Source organism: Narcine bancroftii, chromosome 3 (genome assembly GCF_036971445.1).
Source record: "Narcine bancroftii isolate sNarBan1 chromosome 3, sNarBan1.hap1, whole genome shotgun sequence".
Lineage (NCBI taxonomy): Eukaryota > Metazoa > Chordata > Chondrichthyes > Torpediniformes > Narcinidae > Narcine > Narcine bancroftii.
The window spans coordinates 257,018,315-257,036,532 of record NC_091471.1 but is presented as its reverse complement, the minus strand read 5'-3'; the positions used below and the strand labels follow the sequence as shown (position 1 = coordinate 257,036,532).

Sequence of the window (18,218 nt, the reverse complement as noted above, 5' to 3'; positions counted from 1 at the left end):
CCACCACCCAGCCCATGCCCTCTTCACTCTGCTACCATCAGGAAAAAGGTACAGGAGCCTAAAGATGAGCAATCAGGGGCACAAGGACAGCTTCTTCCCCCACTGCCATCAGATTCCTGAATGAACCTCAGATGCTGCCTTGGACTTCTTGCACTATTGTTTTTTTAATTTTCTTTTTTAAAAAAAAAGATAGTTTATATAAATGTTTGTATGATGATGCTGCCACAAAGCAAATTTTGTGTCATGCTCTTGACAATTCTCATTTTATCCAAGTCTTTTAAAGATATTGCATCAGCCTCAACCACTAACCCCAGTCATGCATTCCAGGTACTGGCTGTAAAGATCCTACCCAAAACATTAACTTAACTAGATGTCCTTTGGTATGCTGCAAGTGCTGTGGTTAATAAGGGATTACTCAAGGTTGTATGCGAGTAGAAAGAAAAAAAGTTGAGAGCCACTGTTCTAAACTATTCACAATGACTCCAACCTTCATACCATCTGCAAACTTATTAACACCCTTCCACTCCTTTTCCAAATCATTTGGAAAGATCACAGTTGGCAACACAGTTATCGTCACACCTTTATAGCACCAGTGATCAGGACCAGACTGGGGTTTGAATTCCGCACGAAGGAGTTTGCAAGTTCTCAGTGTTTGTGGGTTTTCTATGGGGGTTCTGGTTTCCTCCCATGTTCAGAAACATATCAGGGTGAAGGTTAATTGGAGTCACTGACTCATGGGCCAAAATGGCCTGTTTTCATGCTGTCTGTCCAAATAGGGCTCACAGACCAAATCCCTGGGTAATACCACTGTCAGAATACATTCCATCTACTACCACCCTCTGTCATCTGCAGGCAGGCCAATTCAGGATCCATGCAACTAGGTTTCTATGCCTCATGAACCTTCTGGATGAGCCTATGTGAGAAAACTTGTCCAAATACTTAACTAAAATCCATGTGCACCCCATCCAATACTTTATTTGTCACCTTGATGAAAAACAACCGGCTCCTCACAAAGCCATATTGACTACCCCTAATAAAACTAGGCTTCTCCAAATCTCAAATCCTGACTCTGATAGTTTTTCTACCACTGATCTATAATTGCCAAAATTCTCCTCATTACCTTTGAGCAATCCTCTGGTAACAATCCTTGGCCAGGGAAGACCAGACAGTCATCTGACCAGGAATCCTTCAGTGGTTCCCTCAAAAAACAATCTTTCTGAACCTCAACATACTCCAACATTATGCTGACCACATGTCATTCCCTCTATTCAGTGAGCATTGAAGCCAAGTGTTAAGGATCCCCTGCATCTCCTCTGCCTCCAGATGAACATTGCCCCTTTGTCCTTGAACAATCATACCCTCTCTAGTCATCCTCTTGCTCTTCATGAACATGTATTTGACTAGAATCCTAACCAAGATGACTCAATATATTCCACAAGAGTGGGTATAGACCAGTGCTGTAAAATCCCCAAAACGTTTTGGCTATTTATCAACTTGTCAGTCTGGTCAATTGTTAGCAAGGTAATGTACCGTAAATTGCTCTGTGAAGCACATTTCTCAACCAATAACCTGTTCAGATCCTAAAGTTACAAGGACTATTAAAAATTGTATAATACACAGGACCTTCAGTCCAATTCATCCATGCCAACCAAGCTGGTTACTTGAACTGGTTCTATTTGACCACCATCCCTCCAATCTTTTCTATTCATGTACCTATCCAATTAAAAAAAATTATTATTTTTTTTTAAATACTGTATTTATACCCACTTCCTCTGGAGTTTATTACATGTATTCAACCACTCTGAAAGGTTGGCCTTTAACCCTTTGGACTCTTCCCATTTTTTAACTTTTCATAACTTTTTTTTAAATTTTTTTATTTTTCACACCATAAATCACATTAGCCATGATATACACTTTCTTTTTCACACATATACAGTGACTTTTTCTCCCCCCCCACCCTCCTCCCAAGCCACCCCCCCACCCCCCCCCCTCATCCATTTTAGGTATACAATCTAGGTTGCATTAAACCAGTCAGACAATGTTGTCATTCAACAAAAATACACCAGAAATTCTACTGAGTCCATTCTTTTCTTTCCTTCTCCTTCCATCAACTTATGTAATGATTGTCCCCGGTAGGTTTTCGCTATTGTATTTAATGTAAGGCTGCCATATTTGTTTGAATATTTCAATATTATTTCTTAAACTATATGTTATTTTTTCTAATGGAATACATTTATTCATTTCTATATACCATTGTTGTATTTTCAAATTATCTTCCAATTTCCAGGTTGACATAATACATTTTTTTGCTACGGCTAGAGCTATCTTAACAAATCTTTTTTGTGCATCCTCCAAGTCAATTCCAAATTCTTTGTTTTTTATGTTACTTAGGAGGAAGATCTCTGGATTCTTTGGTATATTGTTTTCTGTTATTTTATTTAATATCTTTTCATAACTGAGTGGGTGAACAACAGAATGAACACTAGTAAGAATCAGCTGGTGGTTGGGTTTCAAACCAGTCCCTGAAAACTGGGACATTTGAACACGAAGGGTTAGTCTTCCCCATAGTCTTAAATTTTAGACTAGATCCTACCAATCTAATTGAAGGAAACTGTGACAATCATAACCTGATTGGTCATAACCAAACAAAGTTCCTTGAAAGAAATTTCTTAAAGAAAACATCTCAGTACATCTCCACTGTAAATTTCATAAATATTAAAGACAGCTGCATTTACAAGTGCTTTTATTCAGGCAAAGAATACAATACAATTCTACATCACTAACATTTGTAAAAAAAGGTTGCAGTTTTCAAAATTAATGTTTTATAAAGCTATTATATTATTGAATTTAAACATTTTTAAATTATCCTGGAGATGATGCAGACTGGTTTGGATCACAATTTACAATATTAAAAGTTACAAAAGTGTCCTAATTATTACTGAAGACAGGTACACTGGGCAGCTGATGTTCACACATACAGCTAAATTCAACTTTCAGCTTGGATTACGTGGAGTAACGTTCAGTTGTTGGTGTTTCCACTTAGTTTGAAAGTTCAAATTCATTGCTGAGACCACAGGGCAAATGGCCATCAGTCACCTAGTCAGTTGGCAACTGAAGCTCAAGAAATAACCAGCTCTGGGAACCATTCTAGAAGACACAATGAGCACATTCAAACCAAACTTTTTCCAATCCCTCCCCCAACCTTTCCTGGACCCACACAGCAAAAAAAACCCACTATAAACAAGTTTGTAATCACATTTCTGACTAATTTACAGACTCCAACTGAATTTTACCAATAACCATTATCATTGGTAAAAAGAAACCAGCTCACTGTACATCATCAATCACAGTTACAGCTACTGCAATTATTGTGGACTGAGAATAGAAAATGGAACACTTGGCCCCTACCTTTGTCATTCCCTCCCTTGTAGATTTCATGCCTTCTTCTGGGATACTGAAGTCTGACAAATACTTTTTTTTCCCAATCAACTCCAAAAGCTAACAAACCCTGGGTAAAAAAAAAACCTTGTCCTTTTCAATGTAGATTCATCAGTTGGTTTCACAGGCAGTCCATTGAATTCTCTGGAACTATACTCAGTGCACTTCCAGCTCCAAGTCCCTTCAGAGGTGTACAGGTGGGAGGAAGCATTGCATTTGAACTTGGGTCAACATTTTCAATATCTTCCATTTTTTCACTAACACCTTCCCAATTGATGTGGAATCTGGTAACCCTTGGATTAGAAGCCAAAATATTTCGCTGGAGCTAGAGGGCAAAGATAAATAGATTCAGTGCCAGTTACACTAATGTAAATCATCCCAACATAACAAGATCATTCACACATTTCTGACAAATTTACAGGGCGACACAAAAAAGCCTGAAGATGCTGTGATTGGTGGTAAAAAAACAGTGCTGGAGAAATTCAGCAGGTTCTGCCACATCCAAAGGAGGCCAAAATATCACAAGCATTTCAGACCTTTGAAGTTACAAAGTTACTGGGATTCAAATCCACCTTTATGATAAATAAACCACTAACAAATATCAATTGCAGAGTGCTGCTTGGTATATGAAACACTCAGGGATGAAGATGGCAACTAAATTTCTAGACAAGACTATTGCAGGAAGACTGCAACCAAATCTGCCTTTGAAGTGATCCATGACACTATTAATGGTGCAGCTTGTTTCACTGTTACTTTGTATCATGGCCTCATAAGCCATCTGTGTGGAATTTTTAATCTCCCACCTCCCAGATTTAATGCCCCTAGATTGCAGGTGGGTAGCAGAATCTGGAGAGAATCGAACTTGCGGTTAGTGTAGGATTAGGACAAATGTCAGCCTGCTTCCATTCACAGCTGACTATTTCAATGGAGATAAGAGACTTGGATGTTCCAGGGTTCAAAGAGCAGCACAGGTAGGGTAATTGGGTGGCTCAGACTTGAGCTGGGAGGACCCGTTTACTGCACAGCATGTCCATTTTAAATTTAAATTCTGCAAAAAATGTATGGCTGAGTTTTGAGTTGTGTGTGGATAAAAGTTCTTCAGGATTTGGTACTAACGTTTGAGCTCTCTGAAAAGGGCACATTTCTTTGTCAAGATTAGATTGTAAAGCATCATAAAACATCCCACTGCACTTGTCGGACAAAAAGAAACATAGATGCAACTGCAGAGTAACTAGTGTACAATAATGCAGAAAAATCTAATCAGTTCCATGTAAGCAAACAGCAGGAATAAATGGTCTACTCAAACCTAATGCACAAATGGAAAACAACATTGCCGACCTTGGGCCATGGCATATTACATGGCAAGTTTCAATCAACTTTTACTAATATATACTGCACTGTGAAGCATAAAGTGCATCAACCTCAGTCACATTTTCCATAAACACGTGCAGAGAAATCCCAAAAAGGATGGAATATCTAGTCATATTAAAAGGCACCATATAAAGGGGCTATTAAATTGTGAAAGTCGACATACAGCTGTTTAAGATGGAAGTAGTAGAGCTCCTGATCCCAGGTTCTGGGCAATATTTTAGCACAAATAGGAGGTGGTGTGGCTGTTCCCTTGAAACAATATTGACGGTGGTTGGAATTATTCTTAAGGGTAAGGAAGCTGTCTCAGTTTTGATCATTAAGGTCTATGGCATAGATGGAAAGCACTGGGCAAATACAAAGCAGGGAAGAAAAACCTGACATTGCTCCAGGAGTTGGTTATCAACTCAATGGCCCATTCCTTTAATGGTTTTGTAATCCAATGAGTAGGCGAGACAATGAAGCAATCAGAATAAACAAATGGTAGTGTTAAGGCAGAGCACTTGAGGATATTTTACAAAAAGGTTTTGCTCAAAAAACATTGAAAGTTTCTACACAAACAGCCATTTAATCCATTGCGGCCAAAAAATTAGTGGTCCCACTTAAACCAGTGGTTCTCAATTGGGCCACATGTTTCCATGTGGGTCTTTAAACTGTTAATTCCACTAAAACCACTAATGTTTACTATCATTTAAAAAAAAGCTAGACTTCCAATTTTGTTTCAAAACAATTGATGTACTGTAGTCCTTACCTTGGCATAGTCTGGTTTCATTGGTGGGTTCTCTTTTAATTCAGGATCAGTATATTCATTATTCACATAATAGCCCACACGAATAAACTCTTGATCTCTGTACGTGCATGTGATGAGCACGACAGTCACACCAACTGCATCAGCATCCGGGATAAGACTTGCATTTGGGGCATCAGCCTGGAATAGCAGAGAGAACAATGGTTTGTATAATTTAGAAAATCAAGTTCATTTCTCATCCAATTGTACAAGTACAACCAGATGAAACAGTGTTCTCCAGTCCTCAGTGCAAAAAAAACTACAAAACATCTGTACAGTATATATATATATATATCTTTGGCTTGGCTTCGCGGACGAAGATTTATGGAGGGGGTAAAAAAGTCCACGTCAGCTGCAGGCTCGTTTGTGGCTGACCAGTCCGATGCGGGACAGGCAGACACGATTGCAGCGGTTGCAAGGGAAAATTGGTTGGTTGGGGTTGGGTGTTGGGTTTTTCCTCCTTTGCCTTTTGTCAGTGAGGTGGGCTCTGCGGTCTTCTTCAAAGGAGGCTGCTGCCCACCAAACTGTGAGGCGCCAAGATGCACGGTTTGAGGCGTTATCAGCCCACTGGCGGTGGTCAATGTGGCAGGCACCAAGAGATTTCTTTAGGCAGTCCTTGTACCTTTTCTTTGGTGCACCTCTGTCACGGTGGCCAGTGGAGAGCTCGCCATATAATACGATCTTGGGACCCTCATCAGTGTCTATGCTCCAACCCTCCATGCGGAACCAGCAGAAAAGAACAAGTTCTACACCGACCTGCGCAACCTCATCCAACGTACCCCTACAGCCGACAAGGTTGTCATCCTGGGCGACTTCAACGCTCGTGTCGGCAAAGACTCAGAAACCTGGCCAGGAATCCTGGGCAAGCATGGCGTCGGCAAGTGCAACGACAATGGGCGCCTCCTGTTGGAGCTCTGCGCAGAACAGCGGCTTGTCATTACAAACACCCTTTTTCAGCAGAGGGACAGCCTTAAGACCACCTGGATGCATCCCCGATCCAAACACTGGCACCTCCTGGACTACATCCTGGTGCGAGAAAGTGACAAACAAGATGTGCTCCACACCAGGGTCATGCCTAGCGCGGAATGCCACACTGACCACCGGCTGGTTCGCTGCAAGCTCAACCTTCACTTCAAGCCAAAGCCCAGGAACAATAAAGCCCCCAGAAAGAGGTTCAATGTTGGAAAACTGCAGTCAGACGAAGCGAGAGGAAACTTCCAGGCAAACCTCAAAGCAAAGCTCGACGTTGCAACCCGCCTCACGGACCCGTCCCCTGAAACCCTCTGGGATCAGTTGAAGGCTACCATACTGCAATCCACTGAAGAGGTACTGGGCTTCTCCTCCAGGAAAAACAAGGACTGGTTTGACGAAAACAGCCAGGAAATCCAGGAGCTGCTGGCAAAGAAGCGAGCTGCCCACCAGGCTCACCTTACAAAGCCGTCCTGTCCAGAGAAGAAACAAGCCTTCCGTCGCGCATGCAGCCATCTTCAGCGCAAACTCCGGGAGATCCAAAATGAGTGGTGGACTAGCCTCACCAAACGAACACAGCTCAGCGCGGACATTGGCGACTTCAGGGGTTTCTACGAGGCTCTAAAGGCTGTGTACGGCCCCTCACCCCAAGTCCAAAGCCCGCTGCGCAGCTCAGACGGCAAAGTCCTCCTCAGCGACAAGATCTCCATCCTCAACCGATGGTCAGAACACTTCCAATCTCTTTTCAGTACCAACCGCTCAGTCCAAGATTCCGCCCTGCTCCAGCTCCCTCAACAGCCCCTAAGGCTAGAGCTGGATGAGGTTCCCACCCTGGATGAGACATATAAGGCAATCGAACAACTGAAAAGTGGCAAAGCAGCAGGTATGGATGGAATCCCCCCAGAAGTCTGGAAGGCTGGCGGCAAAACTCTGCATGCCAAACTACATGAGTTTTTCAAGCTTTGTTGGGACCAAGGTAAACTGCCTCAGGATCTTCGTGATGCCACCATCATATATATATATATATAAATATTAAAATAGGGGAGGGGTGGCTCTGTGAGTGGAGAGGGAAGGGATGGAGAGATAGAGGAAAGACAGGGAGGGAGAACAGAGTAGGCTAGCAGAAAGTGGAGAAGTTGATGTTAATACCATCTGGTTGGAATGCACCCAGACAGAATACAAGCTCATCCGATTTTTGTGTGATATTGATAGACACAGTTGCATCCTCAAATATGCACAAAATTGTTTCAATTCAATTTTAGCCTCCAAATACACAAACCCCAAAATCTCAAACCTCTAATGGCTCAATATCCTTTAGGATACAAGACATTCCCTAGGTGCAGCTGCTATCCTCAGTTATAAAAAGACCCCTTTAGGAAGAGAAATCGCTAATTCTACTGGCAAAAACAGAAGGCATCTTGTCCCCAAGTGTTGGATCATGGACATTGATTCAGTTTATTCAAATTATACAGCTTAGATGGTCAAGAAAAAGGCACCAGTTTAAAAAAAAAATCAGTATTATTAAATGGCCAGTCACAGAAGTAGTAACTGTTGCAACTAGTTACCAACTATGAGGAGTTGTTATTGCCATTCAAAGAATGGATGCCCACATCAACTGAATGCCACAGCCTCATTTCAACCAACATTTTGTATTCTCGATAGCAACTTCAAGTTAAGCCATGGCCTCTCACTCATTTACTGCTTGTATTAATCTTGTTTAAGCAAAATGCTGCAGTAGTTCCACCTACTGAAATAATTACTGGCAAAGTGTTCATAGGCAATTCTCTTACAAAATGGAGAACCATTTTAATAAATGTTTATATAATTGAAATTACAATCAAAACAGCAGACATCTGCAACAGAACTAGTCATCTTACTAAAAGGACAGTACACTGAACTTTCATTTCTGTAGATTATCATTGCACTAGAAGTTTTGAAGGGGTTCACAGTCCAACTCCGATCAAGGGATTACAATGTAATGGTACAAACTATCTTTATCCAATTTGTGCAAAAATTCGACCGAGTCAAGCAAAACATGTCAAATAAGATTCATACACTGGACAGCAAGATTCATTGAGCAGCAAAGGTTGGCATACCAGTTAACACAACGCCTTTATAGTGCCAGCTATTAGGACCAGACTGGGGTTTGAATCCCATGGTGTCTAAAGAGCTTACATTCTCCCAGTGTCTGCACAGGTTTTCTCAGGAGGCTCCAGTTCAAAAATGTACCTTGGTATAAATTGGCAGTATGGCCAAAATGGCCTGTTACCATGCTGTATGTCGAAATGTAAAAATAAATAAATAACTTGCTGCACAAAATTTGCCTAAACATGCAGACAGGATCAGCACATTTTCCAGTGTTCCTATTCAGGGGTGAAATGTTACAGGGATATTTGCATTTGAAATACAGACAGCCCCCAGGTTACAGAGGTTCTGCTCCCTAGAAATGCCATTACACTGCTTTGACCAAGTCAAGCAACTCTTGGTAGTCATCTATACTGATCACCTTTCAATTTAGGCAGCTTGCCTACATTTTGATGACAGGCTCAAACCCGAAATGTTTTTATGAACCTTCAACCAGTGTCTGCAGGCTTTTGTTTTTCCCTCATCACTACATACACTTACTGTAATTCTTTCATTTCATTGAATAACCATACAACACTACCCACTAATAGAATATGTACTTGTGGTGCTACCACTATGTATATAAATGCATGTATGTGCTTATGGGCTGGACCGCCCCCTGAACCTGTGACTCCTCCCTTCCAGATATCCCCATAAAGGCTGTTACACCCAAACCCCTCCCTCAGTACCCACCTTGGAACTAGGCCAGCAACATACAAGCTGTGCTGACAGTAAGGTGATTAAAGCCTATTAATCACAATTCTGTCTGTGGTTGAGTGGTGGTACAATTTAATCACCTTAATTTTAGACCATGGACAAGGTAGTACAGGTGGATAGATTAGACACCGACCCCAAAGATCCGGAGGCTGACTAAATTCAACCAGCGGGTGCATTGCCTCAATGATTTCATGAGGCGCAACAATGTGAAGAGCGAAGACGACAAGAGGGAAGTGCTCTTTGCTCAAGTTGGCCACCGGGTTTTCCAAGCGATAAGAGTTTGCTACTTACTCTGAAGCAATGGAGTTCCTGCAGAAGCAGTACCGGGCCCTGATGAACGTCATATACGCACGATTCCTCCTGGGCAGCCGAAAACAAGCACCAGGCGAGTCAATTGACAATTATATGCAGGCACTGTGGCAGCAGAGGGGGTGGGGGGAAGCCAGAAACTGCCAAGAAGTCTCGACAGCTGCCCACCTTGAAGGCCTAATACGGGACATGTGTGGCTGGGTTCTGCTCTGAATGCCTCAGACAGACGCCTAGAAAAGTGATCAGAGCTTGCAGGAAGTAGTGGATTTGGCTAAATCGCTGGAGACTGCACAGCAAAATGCTGAAGCATTCTAATCAGGTAATGCTGGGGGGGGGGGGGAGAGAGAGACACAGGCACCATCATCTTGGGATGTGGGGTGCCACCACTATAGAGAGCCAAAAGTGCTACTTCTGTGGCCATGCAAAGCACTCCTAGAAGAGCTGCCCAGCCTGAAGTGCCACATGCTCCACTTGCAGGAAGAAAGGACACTACGCTAAAGTATGTAGGTCCCAAACTTCTCCCAGCAGCCTTGCATGCAGCTGATAGTCATAGTCATCTTGGACCACCCCACATCCGGCTCCACCCTAGACATCTCGTCCAGTAGCCAGGGACAGATCGACAGGGTCCTAGGGACGACAAGCCAGGGCAGCACTGCGTGCGCAACATGGGGCAGCAATATTGGCAAGTGCCGCTGAACCAACATAGTAGCGACTCGGACAGTGACCACACGCTTCCCTCCATAATTCTTGACCAAGACAGCCCATACCGACTGGCCAGAGTCATGCTGAACACTGAGGTAAATGGCCACCCTACAAACTATTTATTTGACACCAGAAGCAGAGCTTCATCCATCTGGTTACCCCAAACCCTCAAGGTCCTGAAAATGTGCTTTGGGGGGGGGGGGTCTTCTCTTATTATGCCCAGTGGGTCCCTAATGACACAGAAAAGCTTGTCCCCAGTAAAAATCAGCCACTTTTCCCCTGTTGGCAGAAACCCAAACACCGTTCACATGCATCGAGGGTAACATTGCCAAGGTGCTGATGCATGCTGTAAATGAATCCATCCCCTTCCAGATGAGATGGAGAGTGATGCATCAGACTTCACCCTGGCCACAATGCTCAACCAGGTAGGCAGACCCATGGTATTATTTTCCAGAACCCTCCAAGGCCCAGAGCTCAGGTACTCAGCCATTGAGAAAGAGGCCCAAGCCATAGTGGAAGCATTGCACCATTAGAGTCATTACTTGGCCAGAAAACCGTTTACCCTGCTGACTGATCAACATGCAGTCACTTTTATGTTCAACAAACAGCGGGAAAAATTAAGGACAAGATCCTGAGATGGAGAATTGAGCTATCCACATAAAACTACAAGATCTTGTACTAGCCCAGGAAGCTCAACAAGCCTCTATGCCCTGCCAATGCGCAGCTGGACTGTCTCCAAGTGCTCCAGAACAACCTGTCACCAGGCTCTACCCACAGCCTCCCCTACTCGAAGGCATCCAAGAGTTGACATGCAACTGCCCTGTCTGCACCGAGTGCAAACCCCAGTTCTACGGTCTAAAAAAAAACTCCCCTTATCAAAACCACCCACCCCTTCGAGTAGCTGAGCATGGAATTTAAGGGACTCCTGCCATCCACCAACAGGAATATGTACTTCCTGGACATCGTGAATGAATACACCTGGTTCCCCTTTGCCATCTCCTGCCCGGATATGACCATATGGTCATAAAGGCACTACACAGCATCTTCACTATTCAGGTACCCCCTGCTATATCCATAGTGACAGGAGGGTCTTCTTTATGAGAGAGAACCTGCGCCAAGAGCATAGCCATGAGCAGGACCACGGGCTACAACCCCCAGGGAAATGCCACTGTTTGGCAAGCTGATCTCTTAGCCCTTAAATTGAAAGGACTTCCAGTGGCAAGACACCCTCCCTGATGTGCTCCATGGTACCTGGTCCCTTCTCCATTTGGCCATGAACACACTGCATGAAAAGCTCTTTTCCTTCCTCAGGAAATCACCATCCAGAACTACTACAATCCTGGCTGATGAACCCTCCAAAGGCAAGTTAGACACTACAAAACTGGTCAAGAAGTTCCACCTCCACACCAACCCCCAGTACACCCATATGGAGTATCAGGACAGTCAACAGGACACTGTCTCCATCCAGGACTTGGCACATGCAGGAGACCCCTTGACCAACTAATCCCCTCCCCCGGCAACCCCAACCAACCAGTCCCACTATTGGCATCCAATTTCACACCCCAAACTCCAACCAAGCCAAACAGGACCACAGTACCAACACCCCCTCAGCCACCAGAGGCATTGCCTGTTGCACAAGACACTGCCCAGGAACTGAGTCACAGCAATAGAGGAGACCCTGGACAGGCTGAATCTGTAAGGGACTTTGGAACTAAAACAAACACTAAACCACACCACCCCGTGGGACTTTGTTTAAAAAGGAGGAATGAAAGTGGTGCTACCACTATGTATATAGGTGTACGAGCTGTATGGGTTGGCCCGCCACCTGAACCTGCGACTCCTCCCTCCCAGATATCCCCATAAAGGCTGTTATGCCCAAACCTCTCCCTTAGCATTTTCCTTAGAACCAGGCCAGCAACATACAAGCTGAGCTGACAATTAAAGGTGATTAAAGCCTATCACAATTCTGTCTGATTGGTAGTACAGTACTGTACCCAGTTATTAGAGAATACATTACCAGCTTGAAAATGCTTTAAAATGTATGGAAATTTCATATAAAGTCAGACCTCCCCAAGTTAGGTCATTTGTAACAAAAGGTGCCTCTATATTTTGGATCTGACTGAGACCACTGAGTGACCACTCATTTAAATGACCAATAGATACAAAAAGTAGTTTACTGACTTCAAGATGTTTCCATCAGTGGTGTTATCTCACGAGGAGAGAGAAAATATCAGTACATAGCAATTTAAAACCATAACGCATGGGAACCTCTGTGCACTTGAGGGCTGTGAAGGCTGGGATGAAGCAGCAGGTGCTACTATCATAGGGAGGCTTGGTTTTCGAGGAATATTGGAAATTTGTTTAGGAGAAAAAGGGAGGTGTACAAGAGGTATAAAGAACAGGGAGCTGACAATTTAAAGGACTACAAGGAGTGTAGAAGGAATAAGAAAGAAATTAGAAAGGCCAAAAAAAGGCACGAAGAGGCTTTGACAGACAGAGTAAAAATAAATCCAAAGGGTTTCTATAGGTACATTGAAAGTAAAAGATTAGTGAGGGATAAAATTGGACCCCTTGTAGATAGCAAAGGTAGGCTGAGTGAGAAGTCAGAGGAAATGGGGAAAATTTTGAATGATTTCTTTGCCTCGGTATTCACTAGGGAAAAAAATATTGAACCAGTTGAAGTAAAGAAAAATAGTGGGGAGGTCATGAAGCATATAAGGATAACCAAGGAGGTAGTGATGGCTGTGTTGAAAAAGATAAAGGTGGATAAATCTCCAGGACCAGACAAAATATTCCCAAGGACACTCAGGGAGGCTAATGGACAGATAGTGGGGTCATTAACAGAGATATTTAGGATGTCAATGGTCACGGGGGTAGTGCCAAAGGATTGGAGGGTGACGCATGTGTTCCACTGTTTAAGAAAGGGTCCAAATGTAAACCTGGGAATTATAGGCCCGTGAGTGACGTCTGTGGTGGGTAAGTTGATGGAAAGTGTTCTGAAGGATGGTATTTACAAATATTTGGAGGTACAGGGATTGATAGGGAGTAATCAGCATGGTTTTGTCAGGGGTAGATCATGCTTGACAAACCTGATTGAGTTTTTCGAGGGAGTTATAAAAAAGGTTGATGAAGGGAAAGCTGTGGATGTTGTCTATTTAGACTTTAGTAAAGCTTTTGATAAAGTTCCCCATAGGAGGTTAGGAAAAAAGGTGGAGGCATTAGGTATAAATAAAGAGGTAGTGAAATGGATTCAGCAATGGTTGGATGGGAGGTGTCAGAGAGTAGTGGTAGAAAATTGTTTGCCCAATTGGAGGCTGGTGACTAGTGGAGTTCCTCAGGGATCGGTCCTGGATCCACTATTGTTTGTTATATATATTAACGATCTGGAAGTAGGGGTGGAAAATTGGATAAGCAAGTTTGCAGATGATACAAAGATTGGTGGTGTTGTGGACAGTGAGGAAGATTACCGTAGATTAAAAGGTGATTTAGGAAGGCTAGAGGTGTGGGCTGAGAAATGGCTGATGGAATTTAATACAGATAAGTGTGAGGTGTTACATTTTGGAAAGGCAAATCTAAATAGGTCATATGCATTAAATGGTAGGCTATTGAGATGTGCAGAGCAACAAAGGGATTTAGGAGTTGTGGTAAATAGTACCCTCAAGCCTGATACTCAGGAAGATGGTGTGGTGAAGAAGGCATTTGGAATGTTGGCCTTCATAAATCGGAGTATTGAATTCAAGAGTAGGGAGGTTATGATGAAATTGTACAAGGCATTGGTGAGGCCAAATTTGAAGTCCTGTGTACAGTTTTGTCACCAAATTATAGGAAAGATATAAACAAAATAGAGAGAGTGCAGAGAAGGTTCACGAGAATGTTGACAGGATTTCAAGGTTTGAGTTACAGGGAAAGGTTGTGTAGACTAGGGCTTTTTTCTCTGGAGCGTAGAAGATTGAGGGGGGGGTCTTGATAGAGGTGTTTAAGATTTTAAAAGGGACAGACAGTAAACGTGGAAAGGCTTTTTCAATTAAGAGTGGGGGAGATTCAAACTAGAGGGCATGGTTTAAGATTGAAGGGGGAAAATTATAAGAGGAACAGGAGGGGAAATTTCTTTACGCAGAGGGTGGTAGGGATGTGGAATGAGATTCCGGCAGACGTGGTCGAGGCGGGATCATTGGTTACATTTAAGGAAAGACTGGATCGTTACATGGTTAGGAGGGGACTAGAGGGGTATGGACCGGGTGCTGGTCAGTGGGACTAGGAGGGTGGGGATTTGTTACGGCATGGACTAGTAGGGCCGAACTGGCCTGTTCTGTGCTGTAAGTGGTTATATGGATAGCCAAAAATGTTTAACTTCAATGCTATTCAGCAACTCAAGACAATTCATTGCTCGAGTGTTGCTGAAGACATTAAAGAGGAACTAAAACTCATTATATGAGCAATCAGAAGACCAAACGGAATTTAATATCAACCAGTAGGACACGTATTTAAAATTTAAATAAAGTGGAAAACTCAGTTCAATCAGCATTAGTAGAGAAAAAGCAAATATTTTGGTTTTGCCCTTTCACTTGCTGTCCAGATGATATGATCTATGGTAAGTTTTTCCCTGTACTCCAAAATCATTATCTATATTATAGTATTGCTTTATTATTCCTACTTCAGTAAAAGACAGTGCTGGAGATATCAAACAGTACTTTATATAGCAAAGATGAAGAGACATAACCAATGTTTTGAGCTGAATGTAGTTGTAGGTGGCCAAACAAAATGGTGGGGGGGGTAGCAGAGTCCTGCAGTATTTTATAGCAAATAAGATACATAACTGAAATGCTGCTTATGTACACTGTTTAACCTGTTGAGTTTCTCCAGCAGGGTTGAAATGGTCGGAGACTCGAGATCTCTGTCAATGACTCACTCCTGAACTGACATATCTATCCATGGCCTGATTTTTCATCTGGGTACTGTCCAACCAGGTGACATTAACATCAACTTCCCTGATTTCTGCGAGACCACTCCCTGTTCTCCATCTCTTCTCGATCCCTGTCTTCTTTCCTCCAGTTCTCCACCTAATTTCCTCTCCATTCACAGAGCCATCACTCCTCCAACTGTTTGCTGGTGTCCTCCCTCCCTTACCTACCTCTTACCACCTGCCTGTGGGTCTGCTCCTCCCCATCATTTTTCTCATACTCTTTGGCTTGGCTTCGCGGACGAAGATTTATGGAGGGGTAAATGTCCACGTCCGTCAGCTGCAGGCTCGTTTGTGGCTGACAAGTCCGATGCGGGACAGGCAGACACGGTTGCAGGGGAAAATTTGTTGGTTGGGGTTGGGTTTTTCCTCCTTTGTCTTTTGTCAGTGAGGTGGGTTCTGCAGTCTTCTTCAAAGGAGGTTGCTGCCCGCCGAACTGTGAGGTGCCAAGATGCACGGTTTGAGGTGAGATCAGCCCAGTGGCGGTGGTCAATGTGGCAGGCACCAAGAGATTTCTTTAAGCAGTCCTTGTACCTCTTCTTTGGTGCACCTCTGACACGATGGCCAGTGGAGAGCTCACCATATAACATGATCTTGGGAAGGTGATGGTCCTCTATTCTGGAGACATGACCTACCCAGCGCAGTTGGATCTTCAACAGCGTGGATTCGATGCTGTCAGCCTCTGCCATCTCGAGTACTTCGATGTTAGGGATGAAGTCGTTCCAATGAATGTTGAGGATGGAGCGGAGACAACTCTGGTGGAAGCGTTCTAGGAGACGTAGGTGATGCCGGTAGAGAACCCATGATTCGTAGCTGAACAGGAGTGTGGGTATGACAACGGCTCTGTATACACTTATCTTTGTGAGGTTTTTCAGTTGGTTGTTTTTCCAGACTCTTTTGTGTAGTCTTCCAAAGGCACTATTTGCCTTGGCGAGTCTGTTGTCTATCTCGTCGATCCAGTTCTCCACCTAATTTCCTCTCCATTCACAGAGCCATCACTCCTCCAACTGTTTGCTGGTGTCCTCCCTCCCTTACCTACCTCTTACCACCTGCCTGTGGGTCTGTGCTCCTCCCCATCATTTTTCTCATATGATGAAGAGCTAAAGCCCAAAACATTGGTTGTGTCTTTATCTTTGCTATAAAAAGTTCAGTTTGACCTGCTGAGTTTCCCCACCATTGGTTTTACTTCAGTGTCTGCCCCATTGCCAATTTAAAAATAAAACAGCACATATAAACCACACAAGCCGTTGAAATAAAACATTTGTCCTAGACAAAAGTAAAGGTACCAGTATTGTCATGTAACACTACATTTAGAATGCAACTGACCAAGAAACAAAAACTTAGACCAGTAAATTGGTGTTAAAAGATAACACTTCTATTTCAAGAGTATGACATTAGAAACCCTGGCAAATTTTGACAGATGTGTGGTGGAAAGTGTGCTGATCGGCTGAGGATGGCAATACCCCGGAGCACAAAGCCCAGACAAGATGACAGCCAAACCCCTTCCCACCATCAAGAACATCTACAGGGAGAACACAGGAGCAATCAAGGATCCACACTATTCTCACCATCAGGAAAGAGATAGAAGTGTCACAAGAGTCAGGTTCAGGAACAGCAGCTACCCCTCCACTGTCAGTCTCCTCAACAACAAACTCAATCAGGAACTCTTACTTTTGCACTTTATTACTTGCTCTTTCTCCACTCTATTTCAGTCATTTGTTTACATGCATACACGGTGTACAGTGTTTTCTGTACTCCCAATAAATGGTAATTCTGCCTCAACCGCAGGGGGAAAAAAAAATCTCAGGGCTGTCTAAAAAAACACAACGACTGAATTAAACGTCAAGTGGTTGAATGAAAACTTCTAGTGGACGAGCAAACCTCAGCTCAGTAAATAATGATATACTGTGATGCTCAGTAGATGATATATTGTGATGACAATAGGGCTGCCAGAGCTTTTACTGCTCATAATATAGTTAAGATGCACTGCAACACACTGACCTGGAACACGAACATGTGACGTCCCGCGGGCACGGGTCCCACCAGCACCGAGTCCAGCACCTGGTCGTGCTCCTCGCTCTCGGCAGACCCCACGTAGATGATTTTCCACTCCAGATCTAAAGAAGGGGGGCGGCAACACACAGACAAGTTCAGGGTCCCCCCGGTCCCCACGCAAGGCAGCCCGGGCCGAGCCCGAGCGCGCGCGCCGCGACTGATTGACAGCTCGACCGGCCGCAGCGCCAATCACGGGCCGGGAAGCGGCTGACGCGCGCCTGCGCCCCCCTCCCTCTTCCTCCACCTCCTCACCGTCCGGCAGGTCTTCGATGCACTCGAAGGTGATCTCGAACTGAAAGGGGTTGTTGAAGGGAGACGGGTTATCCAGCACCACGACGTTCAGCACCTGCACCTTGGCCATGGCCTACGGGTAGAAGGGGAACTAGAAAGGGCCGGCGCCGGGCTCCGCGTTCCACCGTCCGTCCCCCGCTCCACCGCTCGCAACCTCCTTCCCTCGCCGCCTCACTTGCATTGCGCGCCTCTCGCCAATGCGTGCATTTATACCGCGGTCGTTCTCGCGAGAGTTCCCACGGGGTCACTCCGTTCCTTTCGATAAACTTTCTTCTCAAAGCAAGTGGACGGTGACGCGGCGTCGGCGGCGACCAATCAGCGGGCGGGAGCGGTGGCGGCGGCGGCGGCCAATCAGCGGGCGGGACTGGTGGCGGCGGCGGGAAGGGCCATTCGGATTGCTGAGGTTGACGGAGTTTTGGGAGCGTGAGATCGAGGGGCGCTGGGTGGCACTGTGAGTTGAGGAGTGGTTGAGGGGTGCCGGGCAGGGTTGAGGGTGTT

The 18,218-nt window shown here is 44.3% G+C and overlaps 1 protein-coding gene across 1 annotated transcript; it reads right to left on the bottom strand.

The window, feature by feature from the left end:
• Window positions 1–2,726: 2,726 nt before the first annotated feature.
• On the bottom strand, window positions 2,727–17,964 carry LOC138756463 (histone chaperone asf1b). Its single transcript, XM_069922948.1, has 4 exons — window positions 17,682–17,964; window positions 17,376–17,491; window positions 5,558–5,734; window positions 2,727–3,763 (listed from the first exon to the last, which is right to left on the bottom strand). Exons 1-4 carry the CDS (start codon window positions 17,788–17,790, stop codon window positions 3,560–3,562), a joined length of 606 nt encoding a protein of 201 aa, XP_069779049.1. The 5' UTR covers window positions 17,791–17,964; the 3' UTR covers window positions 2,727–3,559.
• Between the last annotated feature and the right edge of the window lie 254 nt (window positions 17,965–18,218).

Excerpts from the sequence above, each read along its gene's own strand:
- LOC138756463 (XM_069922948.1), bottom strand. The coding sequence starts at position 17,790 with ATGGCCAAGGTGCAGGTGCTGAACGTCGTGGTGCTGGATAACCCGTCT. Across the intron at positions 17,492-17,681 it reads CATCGAAGACCTGCCGGACG|ATCTGGAGTGGAAAATCATC; the intron begins GTGAGGAGGTGG and ends CCCCTTCTTTAG. Across the intron at positions 5,735-17,375 it reads GTCACATGTTCGTGTTCCAG|GCTGATGCCCCAAATGCAAG; the intron begins GTCAGTGTGTTG and ends CTGCTATTCCAG.